Consider the following 25,060-nt stretch of genomic DNA (forward strand, 5'->3'; position numbering starts at 1 on the left):
TAGATATTAACTAACAGTCATTCAACATCATTACTGAACCCTACTTGTCGGTTGGTCTCGTGTGTCCGCCATGTTTGTAGTTTGTTACACTTTTCACCTGCGTTTGTAGTTCTAATCAATTTCACATCCAACATGCAACGTATTGTGGGCAATATTAGCGGTTAGGGTGGCTGTATCTCAATTCCAAGAATGCAGAGAATGGTTTCGCATCCAAGTTACCTCGGAAGAACAAACTCGGGAGACCGCGAAAACAGAGATGCTGCCTTCTTCCTTACGGTCACGTGACCTTCACGTGTTTTTAATGGAAACTTACTTAAACATTACAGAAATCATATAGCAATTTATTGTTTTTCCCCCCCATTTTCACTATATATACTATACGTAAAGACCTTATAAATATACATTGCACAATACAAATAAAACAATTTTTAATATGAATTTCAGCAAATGAACTCCCTTAATGTGCTTATGCCTTTATTAAGATTTACATGGTGATGTTTACTTTCACCATTTCATTTAGGGAAACTCCTGAGATAAATAAGCTATATCTCTGAACTTTAATAATAAATTTATATTAAATGCTGCGCTTCCCACCTCCTTTATACAGCCACAATGACTTCTGGGACTTCTCGAGCGAGTTTTGCGCTCAAGTCTGCATCGGTGCGTCCGCGATATCAACAACACATTCGAGAACTTTCACATGTCCTCTGTTGATCCGGTCTTAAGTATTAGAACTGAACTTTTTGGTGGTTGATGATGACGTTACACAAGAACACGAGGCTACACGTCGAATATTTTCCGGAAATAGTAATCCAACCAGGTATTTTAGGCATACTCTTTTCAACAAACTATGGTTTGCGACAAACTAATTCTATTTTCGAATACTATTTAGGATGGATAGTATGGGAAGTGGGATGCAGCATGCATGTTTCCTTTTTCCATGTTTCTGTCACACCCATTACAGGTCTTTCAGTCTCTACTAATGAGCTGATGATCTGAATCAGATCTGTTTGTTTAAGGAAAGGAAATGTGAAGAGCTGGTGGTCCTCCAGGAACGTGGTTGAGAAACACTGATCTAACAGATGCTAAGCATTGTCTTTTGCTATATTCAAGTTTGCAGAGAAACAATATCTGGATCAGATTGCATGACTGAATTTCTTTGTTACAAAAGGAGATATAGTTTCATAGTTGTATTCCAGTGTGAAGTCTTCTTTGAGTTTGCATCACAGTCGAGGAGGCTTTTACAAAAGCATCAATGACGAGGATTTGTAGTGAAAAGACTACCACATGTTTCATTAGACCAAAGCAATTGGCAAGTTTAACATTCAGAAAAATGGAAATCTGGTTTTTAATGCTTTTGCAATGGCATAATAATCACCAAGTCTGCCTTTACCGCCCATTAAAAATAGATTGAGGGCTGGTTTGGAGATACAGACCCTATGAGTGGAAATTTGATTATGAGGTAGAAACATGAAACCAAACCAAAGATGTTAAGAGAGGCAAGTCTCTGCATCTTAAAATGATGCTAATGAATGAATAATCTCTCTTTCAGACCAGGCCTATAATAACAGACCAGAGCGCCATGACCTCTTTGGTTTAATGCTTTAAAATATGTAATTGCTGAAACTGGCAGCTTGTTAATAATGTAACAACATGAGTCCTAAAACATCAACACATTTCTCCTACTGTTCTAATTCCAACCACGTTCTCTTAAACACAAAACTGTGGGAGATCTTTCCTTGCTGCGGTTTCATCAATTACAAACTTTGTATTTTAATACAAACTAGGCAAAACTGTATTGCACCATGAGAAAACAATATAATGAAGTGGATATCTGTTAAATAAACATGTTTACATGGGGGAATTAAAACCAATTTTCCATTTCTCAAATTTTTACACACAGTCCTTTGTGCCTCAATTTAAATGCTTGAAATTTTATAAACAGGTTAAATAAATGCACTAGTCGTTTCCTATTTTTTTTCCCAAGTATACTGTATCACAAATTATAAATGATTTTTTAGCAATTTTGCATACAGACAACAATACATTTAATATTTAATCTGTAAAATCACATGAAGATCACCAACTAAATACAAGAGGAACACAAACATCCAGACATTAAATGCAGGGAAGAAATAATACTTTCAAGAGCATATATTCATCATATCTTAACATATTTACAGTACACACCTCTGTAAGATCAAACCCTTACAGTGACATTTCTCAGCTCAGTATAGAGTGTCTCATCCCATATAAAATCTGTAATGCCTTTCCCAATCCATTGAGAAGATCCTTTTGAGTTCTGACCTATTCCAGAACCTCAAGAGGATCACGCTAAGAGGATCATGATGTCTAGCTTCTCCCAGTCTGAACCACATGCCCTGAATTTGCCTTTATGAATGTAATGAACAACACAGCTGTTGAGGTCAGCGAGCAGCTTCAGTCTTCTTCATTGGAAAAGTGGAAGGTGCAGGTATAGCAAATCTGAACTCACTCTGGGACGTCAAGCGGGAATCTTTTCCATAAGTTATTTGGATATGTCCTCCCATCGTCCTCCTCACCTCTGTATGATGTTTGCAGAGAATCTGGGTCAGAAACAGTGGTAATACTAACCAAAAGAAACTTGATTGATACCATTTGTGCTGTACTGGGAATAAAAACGAATGAAAAAATCCCTTCGTTCACCAAGTTTCTTTTAGTTTATGTTTGCTGAAAATCTCTCTATGCAGTTGATCTTAACGTTTCTGTAGTGCAGAGCTCCAGCAATGATCAGATTACTGGAAAAGTCATTTGTTTTAAGACTTGGTCTGTGATTCAGTCTCTTGTGAGAGCTCCATCATCTTCTTGCAAACAGTGATCCCTTAATACATGAAACATTGATTATGACTCACTGATTGAGCACTATGAAGCCTCACAAAGAACTGCGCAATACCTTCCAAAGCTTCAAAAAGATATTGGGGCCAAAAGAGCCCGGACAGCCTTCTATATCATACCCTTTGTCTCCGCAGACTGCTTCATTCCTCAGTTCATCTGGTGCCGATGTTCTTATACTGGCACATGAGCAGGTTTTTGAAGGTCTTTTTGAAGGTGGCGTTACATAGTGCATAGCAAGCGGGGTTGATGGTGCTGTTGACGTAGCAGAGCCAGTAGCCAATGGCCCAGACTGTGTCTGGAACACACGACTGACAGAACGTGCTAATTAAAACCATTACATTGTACGGTGTCCATGTGATGATGAAGGCCAGCAGGATGGCAAAGATTGTCTTTGTCACTTTCTTTTCTCGCGCCGCCATCTGCCGTTTCCTCTTCACCTGACTGCGGGCGATGCTGGCAAACTTGCGCGCCACAGTGCGGGGACGGCTCACAGGGATGGAGCGGCTCTCGCCGGTGCTGTTCGGTGGGACGATCTCAATGGCTGTGATGCATTCATCTCCTGCCTGTTTGGTGACTATCTTGATTTTGGACCATTTGGATTGAGGGTTGAGTTTAGGTGCAGCTGCTGGCACAGGGGTCAGGCCTGCGTCTGATGTGGCCTCACTGTTTGCTCGCTCTTTGGGCTCTTTTGGTGCTATGCTGGCCGTGCTGGAATCATTGGAGCTCTCCTTTTCCTCCGGCTGCACGCAAGAGTCGGCTTTAGCGGACACCACAGACTCGTCCAGTTTGCCGTTCTTCATGGTGTCCACTGTGGAGCAGGTGTCCAGGCTGGGCTTAGGAGGAGACTGGTTATTGTTGTTCTGCTTCAAGATGTGACTCTTGAGCAGGCCGCTAGATTTCTGGGCTTTCTTCTCTTTCTTGGCTTCAGGCTTCTGTTTGGACACACGACTGCGGCTTGCCAGAGAGATATGCACGTAAAGGACTGTCATGATGACCACCGGCAGGTAGAATGCAGCGATGGCAGTGCCAAATGTGACCGCAGGGTTGGAAAGGAACTGAATGTAACATTCGCCAGGTGCTACGGTTCTGGCTCCGACGATAAACTGCCAGAACAGGATAGCAGGAGCCCACAGGATGAAGGACAGGATCCAGGCGGAGGCAATCATGAGGCCGGCCATCTTAGTGGTTCTGCGTGTGGGGTAACTCAAGGGTTTGGTCACACAGAAGTATCGGTCGAAGCTGATGATTAGCAGGTTCATGACTGAAGCGTTGCTGACCACGTAATCCAGCGCGAGCCACAGGTCACACACTACTGGGCCAAGCGGCCAGTAGCCCTTGATGATGTAGACGGTGTAAAGGTTCATGGAGAACACACCGATGATCAGATCTGCACAGGCCAGGCTGAAAAGAAAGTAGTTGTTGACCGTCTGTAGGTGTCGATTGACCTTGATTGAGAGCATGACGAGGATGTTGCCCACAACGGTGACGAAACTCAGAGATCCAGTGACCAGTGCGATGAAGACCATCTCCACCGTTTTATACGGGCTCTCACCGTCCCCTTCAACCGCTGCACATGAGCCATTGGCGCTGCCGCTGTCACAGCTGAAGTTGGCATCACTGGACACATTGCTCAAAGAGCCTGAAACACACACACACACATACAAAGTGTTATAAATTACACAGCAGCAGATATGTCTGGATGCAGCCTTTGGAAATAATCACAAGCTGATACAAATATAGCAGATACAAATATAGTGATTGCACACAAGGAAACAGCATGACATTCATTATAATGCATACTAGTACAGAACATTCATTTCTATCATGCAATATAAATATGCAGTTGCTTTTAAAAGGAAGAAGACCTGTTTTCTGTGTCCTATATGGTAAGAGATAAAAATGGAGAGAAATCTTCTGGGGTTCAGCTGTACATTTGTTTGGTAGCATGTGACCCAGAAATCACATAGAGCTGTCACTGTTATCAAGAAACAACCCTCAGTTTAATGTAAACTATAGTAGGGTTATAGACAGACAGACTGATTGATTGATTGATTGATTGATTGATTGATTGATTGATTGATTGCAAGTGAATGTAGTTTAAATTCAGCCCATATTAACTGTTTGCAACCACTTACCTTAAGAAAATTCAGTAAATCCAATTAATCATTTTTTTTCGATGTGTACGATTGTGAAGTCTGGATGAATAATGGAGCTCTGAAAATACCTTCATTAATCTATCCGACCACTGGTTCAAACATCTGACCAATTACTGAACTTGTTATTGGGGTACAAACAATGACATTTAAATATATGTTATTTGTAGAGTTTTAATTTTATCTTATATTTTTAACTATAGGAGTAACACTTGAACAACTCTCAATTATTAAACTGAATGAATTAAAGATTAACAATTCTTTAATATAAAAATATGATAAAATAATAATATTTTGCTCTATTTATCTTGGTTAATGTGCATAAAAAATTTGTTGCAAAAAGGATCCCTCTGCTCCATGTGCTTACCAAGCCAAAAAATCACTCCAAATGATAAAATGCTATGCACTGAATTCAGTCCCATAAGAGTGAAAATTATATTTTAATACTTATCACCTGAGCAGAAAACAATGTGCTGTAATATTTGCTTGTACTTGTTTTGCTTTTAAATCACGAGCACTTCAAATTAAATTAAATGCATTTTTGCTAGACTCTTTTTGATCATTTTTACTATATACTAAAACATTTTACTTCATATAAATGAACAGATTATAAGCAAACACAAATGAACAGTTTTATATTTATTAACTAACATTAATAAATGCTGTTAAACAGATCGTTGTTAACTGACACCTAAGGCATTAACTAACAGGAGCTTATTGTAAACTTCTCTCTAGATAATTATGGAGTCTTTCTCACGTGACAGTGTAAGAGCATTCAGACATCAGGGTGAACAGGTCTCAGGTGAAGAGAAGATTAATTATATCCTCACAATTAATAACACGCTCATGTTTTATTCAAAAACACAAGCTCGACACCTTACGACATTATCCAATCAAAGAGTGCAAATCTGCCCCGTGGTTAAACTCAACCAACCTCCTGGGCTTCCTAATGATCTGAGCTACTCAGGAACAATTAAACACAATTATTAGACGGGGAACCCGGAGAACCTCAGGAAAAACAATCAACAATCCCCTCAAGCCTGTGAATTCTACACACACTTATTTACTATGTGCACGAATTCCATAAAATGAATGTCCTTTATCATAGATTTTCAAGTAAAGATAAGCTTGTGTGAAATATTGAGGGTCTCATTTGTGAATGTGGGCTGCATTTCTAGGGGTTTCTTCACGATGCATGCTAACTATACAAGAGACTGTGCAGGGCATTAAAAGGTATGTACATTAAAAAACACAAATGTTTTGTTTCAGGTCATGAATTACCCATAACCTTCTTGTGAAAAGCTGTTGTCATACTGATAAAGTATTAATCCAATAGGCAATTAAAATCCTGTTTGAAGCCACTCAAGTCTGCTGAATGCTCAAAATGCATTAAAGAAGTGCGTCAGAATAAATGCAAATATCTGTAAGCATTTCAAACACACTCTTCATTACTGCCCGTTTTAACTCCCGGAGGAGTTGTGTCAGCCATCTCTTTTGAAGGTTGCCATCTTCTGGATAACCAGAGCCACTACAACCCATCACTCTGACAGAAAATGGCTAAAGACTTGCTATATAATGCAATGCTTTTTAATTCAATGCTTTTAAACGACGAGTAGAGACATAAAAACCCTGTCTATTGGATCTGAAATCCATTTCCCACTAGAGGAAGGACCCCAACCAGCTTCTCTCTTTATCTTTATTCTCTCCTAAATCCACCTGACTGATCATCAGCAGGCATCAAAGCGCTGCCACACTCCGGACGGCCAGACAACACATCTCTTATTCCTTTTGAAAGCTTCTGACAAACAGACACCCATTCTCTCCTGCCGACACAGATCACACTCCTTTAACTCTAAGGCTCTTGGTACTTGAGAGATGAGAAGGTTGATATACAGCAGGCCGGGTCTGGTTCTGTATTTCCCCCTGGGGTGCAGGTGATTCAGTGCGGGGAGAGGATTCTTTACCCCTTATCAAATATGAATCAGCAATTACTCAACTGTGGATTCGAGCAGAGCGGAAAGATAAGTGCCAAGCCTCATTAAATATGAATCAAGAATATTCATCTGATATCACCGTGGGAGAAAGCTCTCCAGGACTGTTTTTTCAGCTTTCTTGTACAATTTAACTGTGTACACAAACCTTTGACACCATAAACTCATAGAACAGAAGAAGAGCAGCTGGAGATGTGCATCATGCTGCTAGAGCGAGGGTTTAGTGTGTTTTAACAATAGTTTTATTTTTACTTATACATTTTATTTATATTTTAGGTCAAATTTAAGTCAAATCTTTTTTTAGAATATGCAGTTTTATCATGTTAATGATGTTAATGTACTGAAATATCATTTAATTCACTGTAAACAAACCAATAACTATGACCTAGCCTCAGTTTTCTGCTTACTATAGGTATTGGGTAGGATATGTGCTTTATTAGTACTATAAATAGCCAATATCTTAATAACATGCCACTAGATCAGTGTTTCCCAACCATGTTCCTGAAGGCACACCAACAGTACACATTTTCAACCTCTCTATAATCAAACACACCTGAATCAACTCATCAGAACAGAAGAAGAGACTCCAAAACCTGAAGTTAATGGGTTAGATAAGAGAGACATCTAAAATATGTACTGTTGGTGTGCTCCGGGTACAGGGTTGGGAAACACTGCACTAGCTAATAGTGAGAATTGGTACTTAAACTAAAATGTTAACTTAATTTCTTATATATCCATGTCTTATTTAGCAGATTTGATTTGGGTGATAATATAGTTTACAATCAGCCACTGTAATATGCTACAGATCTATCATATTTCTTGAGTAGTCTGTTACGATTCAGCGAATGTTGGGTACTTATTCTGTGAACAACATTATATAAAGAGCTGGATGATATTTGTCTACATTTTGTTACTCAATGAGCTTTGGGAGGCCTAATCATTCAGTAATGTCAATCATCATTAAAAGCATACACAAGCAGCAGTCACTGCACCGTCCCAGCACAGCATTCCTCCAACTTCACATATTCTTCTCTACTTCTCTCATTCTTCTTCCACACAGTGCCATTACAGAAGGAGGCTGAGCTCAGAGTTGGCTCTGGTTTGAGCTTCCTTTCCCTCCTATTTCAAGACCAAATTCCCAAGCAGTCTCTAAAATGCAATATCCGACAGCTAAATTTGGCTTTACATTTCTTTACTGGCAGTTTAGTTTTATTTAGTTTCGAGTTTTCTGGTTTCAGTTGTCATTTTCATCTGAGAACGCATTCAAAAATTATCTTCTTAAATTACTTTGAATTTGAAAAAGTGCAACATGTTATATGGCAATACATCTTCTAAATAAAAGCCAATAATTGCATCACTGCACCAGTCATTAAAATTCCAATTGCCAAAGAAAAATACACAATCCAGGCTGATTCTGATTACATACCCCTATATACATTTCTCAAGAGAGCAAAAAATACGTCCCAAGAGCTACATTGTTTTGCAGTTTTTGTTTGCGTAAATCCACCAGAGGCCGCTGTCCTTTGACTGATTTACTGACTGACTACCTGACCGATCCCCCCACCCTTCCCCTTCCCTAAACCCAACCAATAGTGTTTTTAAAAGCCCCCTGATTTTTACCACGTTTTCAGATTGTACCACATTCTTACTCTGTTATTTACTTGTTCATTTTATGTTTTAGTTTAGTTTTTAGTTTTAGTTCTTACCCGGTTTCTGGAACTGTTCTTCATAGGACTCGAACCCCATTGCCACAATTAACTCAGCTCTGCATCTAAAGTCCGCCGACATACGTAAGCTACCAGACAAACTGGTAACAGCGGGAAAGTCATCCATATGGAGGTAAGTGATCAGCGCAAAAATGAACGGTGTCATACTGCCCCATAGTGCTCATTTTAAAGACAAAATGCAGCAATACGTATCTCTGGCTATGTAATTCGCGATCTCCAGAAACGTATATAGGGCTAAATTTTCAGAATGAGCCTATATTGAAAATACATGTTTTATGAGATTAAGTTTGTAGAACTGCACAAGCATGCATTGCATGTTCGGAAAAAAATGCTTTTGTTTAATGCTACTTGACTGTAAAAAACATTTCTTGGTGTGTTGTTTGTTGCTGATATAAAATATACAATCTGTCGGTGCCAGAGTGGTACTGGTACTGCGCGCTGACATATTGCACCAACGTGCTCATGGCGACCTGAGTTCGATTCCTGGCTCGAGGTCCTTTGCCAATCCTTGCCCTCTCTCTGCTCCCAATACTTTCCTGCCTGAATTCTCTACTGTCCTGTCATAATAAAGGTGAAAACCCCTTAAAAATAATTTTTTAAAGAAATTTATAATCTATATATCAGTTTGTTGAAGAGTTTTGGAGATTTCAGAATTTTCCCATTTAAGATGTTAAATGGCAGGGATAGCTGTCCTGAGTCAATGCCAATGCAATCTCACTGCAGTTCGTAACTTTTAATTTTGTAGCTAATTTGTATGATCTCATTAGTACATTTTAGTACAATGCTCATCCCCCAATCAAGGTTGGGTTTAGGGACGGGGTTTTGAGGGCCTTCTTTTAAAAATTCTATTTTCATAAACGAACTAGTACAAATTTTGTTGTTTCTGACAATATATAAAACAGTTACATTTCTTCATGATTGGACTGTTTCACAGTAAATTAAAGAGATTCTTCACCTGAAAATTACAATTCTGTCATCATTAACACATCCTCAACTTGTTCCAAACCTGTGTTTCTTTCTTTATTCTGCTGAAAATAAAACAAGATATTCTGAAAGAAATGTTGGAGGAAACAACAGCCATTGACTTCCATTGAAATCGTGTTCCTACTATGGATGTCAATGGCTGTTTTTTCCCCAACATTCTTCAGAATATCTTGTGTTCTAGAGAGGAAAGAAATTCATAAAAGTTTAGAACCACTTGGGTGTTTGAGTAAATATAAGAACAATTTTTGTGTGAACTATCCCTTGGGAGAAAAGACTTTCTTTGAAAAGGTTTAAGTATTTTAAGGCACCCGAAGTTAACATGCTAACCGGTATCTTTATAAAATGTCAATGAAATGAATTAAAAATATAATTTGCGGCATGTTAACTAAATATTTGAACAAATATACTCATGTAGATTTGGCAAGAACAACACTGAAATTACAGCCAGTAAAGTAAGTGTGGATTCAAAAACTATTTCTGAGACACACACACACATACTGTACTTTTGTTCTTGTGAATTGTGGAGACATTTCATAGGTTTGCATCGCTTTTATATTGATCCAACTACATTTTCTATCAGCATACCCCAGGGGTGTCAAAAGGGCTGCAGCCCTGCATAGTTTAGTTGCAACCTTGCTTCAACACACTTACTGTACCTGTAGGTTTCAAACAAACCTGAAGGACTCAATTAGTTTGATCAGGTGTGTTTAATTAGGCTTGGAACTAAAGTGTGCAGAGCTGTAGCTCTGCAGGAACTGAGTTTGACAGCTGTGCCATACCCCAACCCTATCCCCAAACCCAAGCCTTAAACTGTGTGCATGCTCACTTCCTAAAAAAACTCATTATGTATGATTTATAAGTCTTTCAAAAATGGGGACAATATGCAATGTCCTCATAAGTCACCTTCTCCTTGTAATACTTATGTCAAACCCAAGTCATTATACAAAATTGTGTCCCTAAAACATGCACACACACACAACACATGCAGATGCTCTGTTGCACACAGCACACACATGCATTGAAAGACAAAAGGCAGGGTGTGAGAATCACTTGCATACAGAAGTCCACAGAACCTCAGAAGAGCAGCTGGAAGCTCGACTGTTCTGCCCGGCTTTCTCTGATCTGATCTGGCAGTTTTGTCATTAAAAATCTCACAGTGGGAATCAGAATTTATAAGCAGAATGATACCAGCAGAAAGCCTAGCATTCAAGAATGAAATCTGTTTACACAAACAGTCTAAGATCGAGTCATCCTCAAAGTGAATGTATAATGAGACATTCAATGTCAGGGCGAATCATCATCTCTCTGATGCCTGGGTTCTCTCTGTGTATGCGTTACATTCAGTGATATTCAGTTCTTTTTATGGTACCCTTTAACTTGTGTGCCCGTGTTACAATATAATTGTACATTCAGGCATTGAGTAAACTGTATTTAACACAATTAGGGTTTGATTTATGGTTATTGCATGTAATTATGCACAATTTAGTGTTATTACTAAAGTAAGTACATAAAAAGGATTCAAACAAAGTGCCACTTAATTTTTTTCCTCTCCCCGCTGTCCTCTCAATGCTAAGTGGCTGTACTAAATCTCCACCTGAAATAGCCAGCGTTGTTTGTGTTTGTTTGAGGGGTTTCCTCTCTTCTGAAGGTTAATATTCAGAGAGTCAGAGCTCTTTGAGGATGGAGTGACATTTGTGTGCTGAGAGGGTGGCTGAGCTTTGAACCAGCACAATACCGGCACCGACTCTCATGTCAGGAGATAAAAACAGCCCGGACCATTTCGACATGTTGACAAACATCTCACCAAAGCCTGCACTCAACCTTAAATTCACGTCTAATATACACCAATGGATTGTGAACAAAATGTGCAGTTGCGCCACTTTGCAGCTCCACTGGAATTGATGGAGAGCTAAAGACACCACTTTCCTCCTTCTCCTCCTCCAAACCGCAGCCGATTCTATCGTGACTTTTTTTTTTCACAGTTCACATCAAAAGGCTGAAACTGAATATCTATAACAGACGGGCAGCTGATCTCAAACGAACCGCTGATTCCCGTATCTCACGACATGATGAATACATGTCTTTGACACATCCGTGTACACTACTGAAACCAGACACTCAAATCTGCATCCACAAGTCCAAGAATAAAGCACGAAGAGCTGTGAAAGCTTATTCATCGATTTAGTTTTGATCAATTCTGCTGCTAAACAGACACACCAAGAGGTCGCAAATTACAGGTGGGTTTAACCCCCAATCATTTAAAAAAGGCACCGCTCAATGCAAAAAGCATGTTCGGTGTGATCAGCCCGTAGTTAATGCTTAATCCACCCCCCTGAAAGACATCAAACACATCATCACCTTGAAATCACAAGGTTCTATCTGCGCTCTAAATGATTTTGAGATATTGAGCTTCAAAGTTTTTGCATTTCATATTCATATTTATATATAATATGTGTAATAGTTCTCTTTTTTATACATCAACATGACAGAGACCTTAAATGTACTCGAAATGTAAATTATTTAATGTTTTAGAATGAATATTTTTATTGTTCAAATTAAGCATACAAGACTAAATATTTTGTCCAGTGCAGATGTTAATTTTATGTAATTAATATGGTAATATTTATTGAATTGTATGCTTTATATGAACTATTGAATTATATTTATTGAATTATTTGCACCATGAATTTAATTATTTGCCCTTCAAGACTTAATATCAAATTTAGACTTTAAAAGAAAACAGACTATGAGCAAATGAGTTTAATAAACCCTGAAAACAGTTTCACTGACTACAGTGCTCAGCATATATAAGTAGACCCCTCACAAATCTCTCTTTTAAATTCTTATTTTTAATATATATTATATTTGAGCATATACATTGGTCATTACTGAAGCCAAATCTGCAGTACATCCAACAAAATAACTTACGATAACGGTGCAAAAACTAGTTCACCCAAATATGTTATAGAAAAAAATATTAAATGCAAATTTAAAAAAGAGGAAAAATCAAGAGAAGCAAAAAATTGAAAAATGTATTTGAAATAGTGTAGGTTGTCATTTATTTTCTCAATATTTTGCTTGAATTTGATTGTATTATCTTTCAATTTCTAAATATGTTCAGTGACTAAAATATTATTTTAATAAATATATCTGTTTAATAAATCTGTTTTGTTTAAATGCACCAAAACACATTTCCTATATTCACTGAGAAAAACATTCATTTTCAAAATGGTGTGCCAAAATTATGCTGAGCACTGTATATATACACAAATAAAAAGATTTCACATTTCATATATTACATTTCTTAATATCTGTTTCTTTTTCAACAATGTAAAATGAAACATTTCATCTCAATGTCAAAAAACGCTTCTAAATCATCACATTAACAAACATCTTTTCAGTTTCAGGTTTCTTCTCAATTTTAGGTGATGCGGCAATATTTAATTGACTGATTTTGTGTTTCTTTCTGGTCTTTCCCGCTGTCAACAGAGCAATCTGGTGAAATGACAAAGAAAGCTGATCCTGATTGGTCCTCATGCGTTCATTCGAAATGCTGATTGGCTCACAGAAAGAACCTTATAGAGCCAAGCTAGAATTTGACTTTGTAGATAAAACCTTTTTTATTTTTCTTAATAAAAAGTCTTCACATAATGTAAATGAGTTGTCATTTCATAAGAATATGTCAATAACTCAATTTTGACAAAAATGTCAGATAGAACCTTATAGTTCTAAGGTGATGAAATGGATGGGGGTCAGCCCTTTAAATAGGGAGAAATAGTTTGCTCTTAAATAATAATATCAATATTTAATAGATCATATAAATAAACATATTTGAGCACCCCTATAACAGTTCATACCATTGTGACTTCAGTTACCCAAATTTATATTTATTAAATCTGATTAAATCTAATTTATTATTCAAACTTATTTAAGTTTTTATTGTTTTGAGGGATATTGAGTGTCGACGATACCATCGTCCATCACCGATGGCCAATAGACATCACTATGCTGAGCTGGCATTGCGATCCTCCGCCATTATGACACAGGTCACTCTGCCTATTCATGCCAGAGTCCCGCGGAAAACGTGAATGACAGGTGGTAATTTGTGTGTAGCTTATCTTTAGTTATTTATGATATGGTTATGGGTAAAACAAAGACCATGTGGGTCAGATAGTTGAAGCGGTAGGCTACAAATAATGAATTTGTTAGGAATGAATTAATTATTCATAAAGAATTCATTCACTGCAGCCTATGACGTCGATACCATCGTCTATCACGATGTTTCCCATTAGACATCGTACCATGCCAAATTGTTTGACATGGCCCAACCCTAACAGTGACCTCTGATTGGCTATTTCAGCAGATGAGTGATGTTCAAAGACAACCTATTTCTGACAAAACAAACAGTGACAAACAGTGCGCCAAGCAATCTATGCAAGAAAATATTCATGCAGCCATCTGAAACCGTGCACAAACAGCCACTATAAGTGTTCACAAGACACTTTTCTAGTAAAACAAGTGTTTATACATAAATTCATTCATTCATTTTCTTTTTGGTTTAATCCCTTTATTAATCCAGGGTCGCCACAGCGGAATGAACCACCAACTTATTCAGCACGTTTTTTTACGCAGCGGATGCCCTTCATGCCGCAACCCATCTCTGGGAAACATCCACACACACTCATTCACACATACAATCATACACTACAGACAATTTAGCCTACCCAATTCACCTCTACCACATGTCTTTGGACTGTGGGGGAAACCGGAGCACCCGGAGGAAACCCACGCCAACACAGGGAGAACATGCAAACTCCACACAGAAACTCCACCTGAAGTGAGGCTCGAACCAGCGGCATTCTTGCTGTGAGGTGACAGCACTACCTACTGCGCCTCTGCATCACCATATACATAAATTCTAAAATTAAAATTGCACAGTTTGTATTTTAATAGATACCCACTCACAGATAGTATGGATGTTTTTTGACGCAGGAGTGAAAATAGTCACTGTTTGTTTTAAGTGAAAAATAGGTTGTCTTTGAGCATCACTCATACGCTGAAATAGCCAATCAGAGGTAACTGTAGGTCAGAATACACTCAATATCCCTCAAAACAAGAAAAACTTAAGGTCTTAGGTCCAAAGACATGTGGTACAGGTGAATTGTCCATAGTGTATGATTTTGAGTGAGTGTGTATGGATGTTTCCCAGAGATGGGTTGCGGCTGGAAGGTTCATTCCGCTGTGGCGACCCCGGATTAATAAAGGGACTAAGCCAAAAAGAACATGAATTAATGAATGAATAATTAAATATGTAAATTTGGGTAACTGAAGCACGTATTAGACTAGACTTCAGCTCTGCACAAGACGTTAGGCCAGAGGAGAACTGGTTGTGCCCAGATGAGCCTGGTTTCTCTCAAGGTTTTTTTTTCTCTTCACTTTCGTCAGTTGGTGAAGTTTGTTCCTCGTAACTGACGCCACTGGCTTGGTCTGTTTGGGACTTGTGGAGCTGCGCATTGTTGGAGTTGCTCTTCAGTGTTTTGGCTTTCAGCAGTGACATTTACATTATTACACTGAACTGAACTTCAACTGTGAAGACTGATCTTCATCTATGTTAAGCTGCTTTGACAGTCTACATTGTAAAAAGCACTATAAAAATGATGAATTGAAAAAGATTGACAATCGTCAATATATAATTCGCACCCTGCTCACCAACAATTATACAGAAAACTACACTCTTCCCAAATATCTGATAGCACAAAGGCATCCCAAAAACAGCTCCAGACTTATTACAAGCGCAATTACTGAAGTGTGAGTGTCATGTATGTTAGTGATGGGATCTGGTGGTGAAGTTCTCCCACAGCTGTGTCTGTGTAGTTGGCAGTGTGCAGATGCAGAGAGGGTGATCAGAGCTCAGCCTGCAGCAGTGAGATATGAGGGGTCTGATCTCAGCTGGCTCGCAGCTCCATGCCTGATCACAGCCCGATGCCAACGCCGCACAGATGTATTCCTCTGCCTTGTTCTTGCTCAATGTCCTAACTCAGTCGATACGGGACCTGCTTGACAAAGCTTTGAAAAACAATACCAGTCTACAGTTACCAAGAGGGCAGTAATCTGTGTCTACAGAATGACCCCAGAGAGGTCATTGTGGGGCAGTGATATGTCACTGATGTGTTAGGACGTTATTAATAGTGCTCATTTCTAACCGAACGCCATTAAGCTGAGGGAGAGCTCCATTGCTTATATAATCATAATAATTCATCTACCCTCACCTCCACTCATTTCTCTCTCCGGACACATTCTGCACATTAACTCTTTATTGATGGCCCCTCTCTCGCTCTTTCTCAAACACTCACACTGTTGTATTTCTTTGCGTTCGACTCGAAAATCATTATTAATATATTTTAAACTGACATAACTGCGTCAATGATACCATCACAAGCCATTAAATCCATTATTATGTATTGAGTATAAGTCATAGACGGCCATTATGTAAAATTTAACCCCGGCTGCTTATTTGAGTTACTGTTAGCTTGAACCAGTCTGGCCATTCTCAGCTGACCTCAGCAAGGCATTTGTGAGCATGACGCCCACAGAACTTCCTCTAAATGGATGTTTTCTCTTTTCAGATCATACTCTATTGATGCCCATGCATGAAAATCCCAGTAGATGAGCAGTTGCCGCAATCCTCAATCCCTCTGGCACTAACAATCGTTCCAAAATTTCTTAAATCACCTTTTTTCCCCATTCCCATATCTTTACTGTGTCTATGACTAAATGCTTTTATTAACACTGAGCTGGTATTTGCATTAATGAGCCAGTGTAAAGTGGCCTTTGGGTGTATTACGATCTTATTTAGACTGCATTACTATTAAATGAACACTCCACATTTTTTGGAAATAGCCTCATTTTACAACTCCCCTAGAGTTACACGTAACCCCGTTGGTCCTACATCACCCAACCCACTCTGAACTGGGATCGGCAACTTTCCACATGGAAGTCAGTTGCTCTACCAGGGAGGCTAAAGACCATGGCCTCTAGCTAGAGTACCGTTTCGAGGTCAGAAGAGTGAGGTTTACCTGTACAGCACTTCACTAGATGGCCTCTGCTACACTCACCCCCCTTAATGTCACTCCCATCGGTTGCTCTACCATGGAGGTTAAAGACCATGGCCTCTAACGTCTGTCGCTAGAGCACTTTTTAGCTGGCCTTCACTACACTCACCCCCCTAAACCCCACTACCATCCGGGTCATGGCACCAATGTAACCCTATCGGTCCTATGCCACCCAACCCGCTCAGAGCTGTGATCGAACCGGTGACCTTCCACATGGGAGTCGGTTGCTCTACCAAGGAGGCTAAAGACCATGGCCTCTAGCGTCTGTCACTAAAGCACCTTTTATGGGTCAGAGGAGTAAGGTTTACCTTACCTTACCTTACCTTACCTTCATAGCACTTCACTAGCTGGCCTTTGCTACATATACAGTTGAGTTTTACCATTTTTTAACCTATTCAAGACAATCTCTGAGTCTGGCTGGAGCACCATTAGCTTAACTTAGCATAAACCATTGAATCGGATTAGACCATTAGCATCTTGCTCAAATTAGAGTTTTGATAGTTTTCCTTTTTAAAGCTTGACTCATCTGTAGCAACAATATTAAGCAGCACCTGAAAATAGTCCCCAGCTAGGTAGCTAGGTAACATCATTGATCCTGCTGCAGCCATAGTACAGCAACAAACATCCTTGATTATTATGCCAGAATGGGAGTATATATCCCAGCAATACAGCCTAGAAAATAGCTAAATTTCATTACTCTTAGTACATCATGTAACTAAGTGTCAAGCTTTAAATAGAAAATAATCTAAATTTTTTTTTTTGAGCGAGATGCTAACGGTCTTATCCAGGGGTCTCAAACTGAAATTTGCAAGGGACCATATCAGTGACTGACAATTCATAGGAGGGCCGCTTAAACATTCAAGCACAGGGAAAAAGTGGAAAGCTGATGTAATTGATGCGCTAAGTCATTCTTCCCCAGAGTATATGCAGGCAAAGCTCCTTCTTTTTGTTTCTTATTGCACATATTGAATGGGTTGTTTAAATTGCTATGAAAATATTACAATTTAATAATAGGCATAGAAATAATTATTATCATTCTGTGAAGTTTAAATCAGCCGAGGTAATAATCTGCATGTGCGTTACTTTCGACCGCAGGCTGTGAGAAACTGAATATAATCCAAACATATTACAGCACTTTAAACGTCCAGTAGGAAGAAGGTCAAAACCACAAGTGGCTATATGCGACTGCACAACAATGATAGTGATTCAAAAATATATGTTTTGGGGGCCTAATCTCGTTATATTTTTGACGTCAGTTGCGGTTGCAGTTTGAAACCCCTCAGCTGCACCTGAAACCACATACTTCCATACTATATAGTACGCTAAAATCAGTATGTAAGCCGAGTAGTATGTGAGAAGTACCCGGATGACCTACTACTTCCGGCGAGTTGGAAGTATCCCATGCACGCTGCACTATCCCATGATGCCCGCGAGAGTATTCATGTATGGGAGTAAAGCGACGCAACTGACACAGGTAGGTCATGTGACCATGACAAAATGGTGGATGTAGTACATCCGAATTCCGTTCAGACTGCTCACATTCATCCTGGATAGAACATACTTTTCTAACAGTTGAGTAGTACGTTTAAATTCAAATGCACTACCTACTGAGTAGTAGGCGATTTCGGACGCAGCCCTGGTCTAATCTGATTTAATGATTTATGCTAAGCTAAGCTAAAAGTGCTCCCGCCATACCTGGAATGGATGCTTAACTCTATGAAGCTGTTAAATGGGCCTATTTCCAAAAAAAAGAAAAGTTGAGTGTTCCTTTAGGAGCAAGAAAACATGAAGGAAACCCAACAAACAGAATCACCAGACATTCAGTTACACGTTGGCAATGTATATGTCAGTACCTTCAAAAAGCCTGTTATTGTTCATTGGAGACTCTTTCTGCACTGATGCTAGAGCACTGTGGCTCTTTGTACAGTGAGGCGGCGACACATTGTCAAAAATACAGCGAAAGATGTTTCCAGAGTCTCCTAGTCACAAACCGAGACTTTTATATAAGCTGTCATTCTCTCAGCTGCGTGTTTCCTGTGCTAAAGCTCTGGGATGCAGAAAGCAGCAGCTGTTTCTCGAACACTTCTCTGCTTCACACACACTGGCAGAGTCGTACATGTTCATAAAGGCTAAACTCTTGTACTTTTAAATTTAATTGAATGACAAAGAACAGGAAGGGAGTCAAGTCAGCTGCAGAGGATTTGACTATGGATGTAGTCACACACGCTTGTCTGCACAAACAAATGCATGCACACCAACAAACACATGGATGCTGCTCATTTAGAGACTCTATTGGGACTCAAAGCAGAAAGCCTCCAGTTACCAGCTGGCAGCTCCAAACATAAAGCCATCTGCTACCAAATATACTTTTCCCCACCAGTACGACTGAAGGAGAAAAAAAACTCATATGAATATCAGTTAATTAACTTAAACATCTATAACAATGTGTCAACATACGATAACAAGCTGAAAGGTTCCATACAGGCATCAAAAAATTTTAATTGGGTTTTTAGTCATATGCTGGCCTGTCTTTCCAGGACATTTTTCCAATTTACATTGGGCCCCACAACACAAGTTAATGTTAGAGTTAACAAGGCAACCAGGACACATGGACAAACACACAGACGGCACGCAAGCCTCTGCAGATTCGGACAGACATCACAGTAGGAGTGTGTGTGGGAAGCTTTGTGGTCTGTTCATCAAACTTCTGCTTTGATTTTGCTTTGTGCTTGTTATAAGATCCCCCATACTGGCCACTGGCAAGCTAATGACTCTCTCGTTCTCTCCCACACACACACACACAGTTCTAATCTGAGCTTATTCTCTAAATATTGGATCAGAATCAGGCACTACACCCTACCGTGCTACAGTTTAGTAACATTGACTAAGCAGATCAACACACAATCGAGCAAAACATCAGATTAGCTTTGTGACAAGTGATGTGGCGTAGTTCTAATTCTAAAAACACTTTTTAATTTGAGGGTTTTTTTTTTACAGCTAGTGAAATATTCCAGATCCTTCTGATTGGCATGCACTCTTAGAGATGGCGATACAAGTGCTGGCTCCCTGTTAACTGAGCCATTGTAATCAGCATGAAAAAAGCAATTATTTTAAAAGATCAGATAACGGCTCAGACAGTTAGCATTATTCTTTCTTGTAGGTGAAAACACATATGTCTATGTCAATGTCTGGGAACTTCCTATGGCATTATGTGCTATTCATTACTGATAAGTGCAAAGTTCAGTTTTGCTTTGCTCCCAAGGGGCTTAAAGATACACTAAACCTCACAGGTACAAGAGTTCCCATGAGAAATTAATGCTCACGAATGAAAAGCCTGGAGCCCAAATGCCAATAACCGTCACATATATAACAATAACACTCAACTGGCGCAATTCAAGCACTTTGCATGACACAGACACAGCCCATCCCAAAGTCTAGAGAAATCAATCAGAGAAAACCAAGTTTGATGATTTAATCAAACCAAAAAGCATGAATAAATCTTTATTGTAGTGATACACAGTTGAGGTCAGAATGATTAGCCCCCCTTTGATTTTTTTTTCTTTTTTAAATATCTCCCAAATGATGATCAACAGAGCAAGGAAATTTTCACAGTATGTCTGATAATGTTTTTTCTTCTGGACAAAGTCTTATTTCGGCTAGAATAAAAGCAGTTTTCAAAAATTTTTAAAAGCCATTTTATGGTCAAAATTATTAGCCCCTTTAAGCTAAATATTTTTTCTCTCAATAGTCTACAGAACAAACCATCATTATACAATAACTTACCTAATTACCCTAACCTGCCTAGTTAACCTAATTAACCTAGTGAAGCCTTTAAATGTCACTTTAAGCTGTATAGAAGTGTCTTGAAAAATATCTAGTCAAATATTATTTACTGTCATCATGACAAAGATAAAATAAATCAGTTATTAGAAATGAGTTATTAAAACTTGTTTAGAAATGTATTGAAAAAAATCTCTCCGTTAAACAGAAATTGGGGGAAAAACAGGGGGGCTAATAATTCAGGACTGTTAATAATTCTGACTTCAACTGTATCATTAAAATAATGGTTAACCCTTTAAATTATTGAACATATTTTCACTATAAACTATTTGAATCAAATTAATTTTAAAAGTCAAAATTCAGTACGAGGCACTCGAAAAATGTGGAAAAAAATGTATGTACATGTGTATACATAAATTTTTTACATATATACAGTACATACACACACAAAATCATTTTTCGAGTGCCGTGGATTGATTTTTGCTGTTTACTCTGATGAATCCCTTACCCAAAGAGCACCGACACATTATTTAATCTACCCCTGAGCACTTTTTGTTTGATTTTTAATTTTAAAAGTCATTTCACTTCAGGTTACTGACATCAGGTTGAATTAAAAAAAAAAGTTGAAGAATGATTAGCTTGCCGTAATAAGTTAAATTACCAAAAACATTGTCATGACTGTCTTATATAATTGTTTACAGTGTATTATGTTATTTTCATGGATATTACTAGCAGTTATTTAAAATATTTGGCACTTTTAAAGCATATGGCAATGCTTTGTTTTGCATATTCAAGATTCCTTGTCCTTACCCTGCTCACTCACTCAATCACTCACTATCAGTAAGCAGCAATAAGGATTTCACTGAAGGAATAAGTTCTTAGTTATAAGTAGGCCCACACAGAATTTGCACACACAGAAATCTGCAGATTTTAGCCCATCATTGAGTCTGTTTATTAACTTGTGTAAATGTGTGTAAATTGATATTTATTCAGTTTTTAAATTAATTTCAGTAATATTGACTATGAAAGTATTCATTTTATTTACAGTACACTTTGTAAAGTAATATTTTCTGTCTTGATAGATTTGCTTTGTTTACCAAATAAGTGGATCTAGATGGATTTACATTCTAAACATTAAACAGAAATTAAAAAGTAATATTTTTTTATTTTATATATTAAGTTTTTAGTTTTGATACTCCCAAAATAATTCCCCATAAATCCACAGTTTTTTTTACAAAATTTTCCGCAGAAATAGAAAAAAAGTTCACAGATTCTGTCTGGTCCTAGTTATAAGTGTGTTCTCTAACCTAAAGTGTTAACAAAATTCATTATTGTCAGTCCTAATGTACACATTTCGATGATCTGAGGTCTGATAATAGTCTGAGGCTGATAGTCTGAGCTCAATTAGGTGTCAATTTTGACAATAAATAGTGCCGTTTGGGATCAGAATCTGTTTCAATGTCCCATACTGTCCATCATTTTATAATGCTCCACTCAAGTCTTCTGCACTGTAATGATACACTGTGCCCACAACCAAAATGTGCTACATCTGATGAAATACTTAGTCTAAAGGTGTCACAGGTGATGCAATTGTTGGTGGCCGGTGGCAGAATGCTCAGGGCTTTGTTTAGAGCTAAAAGCCAGTCTTGCTGCTTCAGCTGTTATAGCTGTTCTCTCCACGTTGAGAAGCCACTGAGATCTGGCTGTGTCTCCAGGCATTTCATTCTTTTCTCAGAGTGTTTGTGTGTGTGTGTAACAGGGTGAAACAGCAGCATAGCGACACACTTTCCTCTGTGAAACTGGGTTAACACCCAGCCAAAGAGACAAAGAGAGCGAGAGAGAAACACAGAGAGAGAAAGCCAAAGAAAGAGAGAGAGAGACAGAGAGATAGAGAGACAGAGAGATAGAGAGAGACATCAGACTTTGACTCTAGGGGATTCTTCTAGTACTTTACCAGTTCACACAGTGAGAATCATGGTCACAGAATCAAAGAGGCGCCGTCATGCGCAGCAGTGAGATGTGATTGAGTCTGTCTGAGATAACAGAACTGAGAGATTTGTATTATCTGAAAGCGCTCTCTGATAGAGCTGTGACCAACACTCAGTCTTTCTGTTTCTTTCTGCTATATTCAGCGCCCCCCAAATGCCTGTATACGTTTTCTGCTTTAAAGCCAGTTTGGAGAGAGGAGTCTGTGCAAGCTTCTGAGGGGGGAATGTGCGCCTGCTCTGTGGTGATATGCACTTTTCTTATTATGAGCGGAAAAGGCAACATTTTGAGAATTGGATTCAATGCACAGAGTATTTAAATAAAATACACATGAGCATTCTGTACTGCATATGACTGATACTTATCAGCAAGAGCAGGGCTTACTTTTCCCCCTTTCTCATCTATTTTATCTATCTAAACACTCACATTCCACTGAACAGATGGAACAGATATAAAGTCATTGCATGGTCAAATATACAGTAGATTACGTGTAAGAGACCGGGAGAGAAATCTGGACTTTACTAGAACTTCTATGTTAAGCTGCTTTGACACAATCGACATAGTAAAAGCACTATATAAATAAACATAAATTGAGAAAGAGAATTCCTAAAGATTGTTTTTTAGAAGTTGTGCATAAAATTAAAGAAAAAAATAATAAAAAGCTAAATATATGGCATGGTGGGCTGTCACTTTGGGCTTTTGCTACTCTGTAAATCACAAGCAACAGAAAGAGCTTGAGATCAGGTCCTGATAGATCATTTAACAGAGTGGCAGAGACAGATAAGCCAGTGGTGAATTGGTCAGAAATGGCTTTTAGCCTAAAACCTACACTAATCTACATGTGAACATTGACAGTAATCTCCCCTAAACATCAATCAGCCCTTGTCAAATCCACTCCTGTGCCAATACCACAGGGCATTCGAGCAAAAATCGACAAAGAATCACTTATCAGTCACATTTGCAGTGTACACTAACACAAACCCACTTATACAAGTTATTATTATTAGCACAAACTTTACCTGATGTACATAAACAAAACCTAAATGGATGAAACATTCACATAGGATGTAATACAATTTTGGTTTAGAGCTAATCATTCGAACAAATAATTGACTAATGTATTTAAAATTAATAAAAACATTATGGGAAGAATGCAATCCTGTCATAAGTAACATAACCCAGTAAAAAACACATTTGATGGTAATAATTTAATTATATATTTATTTTTAATGTTCACTTGCAGCGCACACTGACTGGGATAAACCGGTTTAGCTCCTTCTGCAGGTGTGCCTAAGTATTATTAATGCTCATCTTGTTTGTTTTCAGCTTAATCTGACAAGGTGAAAAGGGTTCTGCTTAATGATTTTAGCCTACTTAGACAATAACAGAAAACAAAAACACATTAATATTAGAAAACATATACAGGGCAATTTGGCTACAGTCACAAATGTGAGTCAATTTGGATATGGTCTCAGAATTAATACCCACACACTGGACACATCCGTCGTAATTCCCAGTAGTAATGAGGAACTCTTTCTAACTCTGTGCGTGTCACATTAAGCTCGACGCCTTCACTCGCAACTTACCGTTGAAGTTCCAAGGCGCGAGTCCCTCTGCTCCAGTGCTGTTAGTTACATTCATGTTGCATGGTTTTAAAAATGCTCAGCCAGCCAGAAGAAAAAAGAAAGAGGAATCCAGCCTTCCTCTTTCACTCCGTCAAGTTTTTCCTAGCGATTATTAGAAGGGCTGTCCTCATGTTGCGCGGGAACACTTTGTTTTTCACATCATGCGCTCTTGACGCGCGCGGCTCTGGCCAGCGGTGTGACGCTGATTGAGACTCTGACCATCGCGACTGCTGCTCACCTAAGCGCACCTCGAGCGACTGCTTTTGTCTAGAACGAGTCGGTTTACAATCCGCCAGATGTGGCTCCCATCTGCGCGAGCGGCTCTGATCTCTTTCCAGGAGTTTAGCGCGCGGCTGAGGCAGCGGACTTTCAGTGATGTCATCCACCTCCAGCCAATCACCTGAGAGTCCGCAGGTTCGACTGAATCAACCTATAGCCGGTACTGTCCTGTGAGATACTCCTGTTCTCGGCGCTGTCTCTTCTCTCGATGTCTAAAACATCCTTCAAAACAAATGCATTTATTCTAACAGATCTCAATACAGAATGTGGCTCATCATAGGGCAGCTACTGGGTACAAACACGTTGAATTATTGCGTTTAGAGAAGACAATGGTTCAATAAAAAAGGTCAATGGGTCAACATTGTGCTACAAAATACACTTTCAAGTCAGCAATAATTGGCAGACAATCTGAAATTGTCGATTTATGTTGCACAGTACAAATTGTAGTCCGTTAATGCATAAAGATTAATGAAAATTGTTTGTAAAGTAATCTATGCTATAGGTGTTTTAACAGAAATAGATTAAATATTTCTTTACGCCAGATTGCCC

At 38.7% G+C, this 25,060-nt stretch overlaps 1 protein-coding gene across 1 annotated transcript; it reads right to left on the bottom strand.

The window, feature by feature from the left end:
* Positions 1-1,951: 1,951 nt before the first annotated feature.
* Positions 1,952-24,533, bottom strand: chrm4a (cholinergic receptor, muscarinic 4a). The gene is made up of 2 exons (XM_056461870.1): positions 24,194-24,533; positions 1,952-4,513 (listed from the first exon to the last, which is right to left on the bottom strand). The coding sequence occupies exons 1-2, from the start codon at positions 24,246-24,248 to the stop codon at positions 3,027-3,029; spliced, it is 1,542 nt and encodes a 513-aa protein (XP_056317845.1). The 5' UTR covers positions 24,249-24,533; the 3' UTR covers positions 1,952-3,026.
* Positions 24,534-25,060: the final 527 nt, after the last annotated feature.

Source organism: Danio aesculapii, chromosome 7, assembly GCF_903798145.1.
Source record: "Danio aesculapii chromosome 7, fDanAes4.1, whole genome shotgun sequence".
Lineage (NCBI taxonomy): Eukaryota > Metazoa > Chordata > Actinopteri > Cypriniformes > Danionidae > Danio > Danio aesculapii.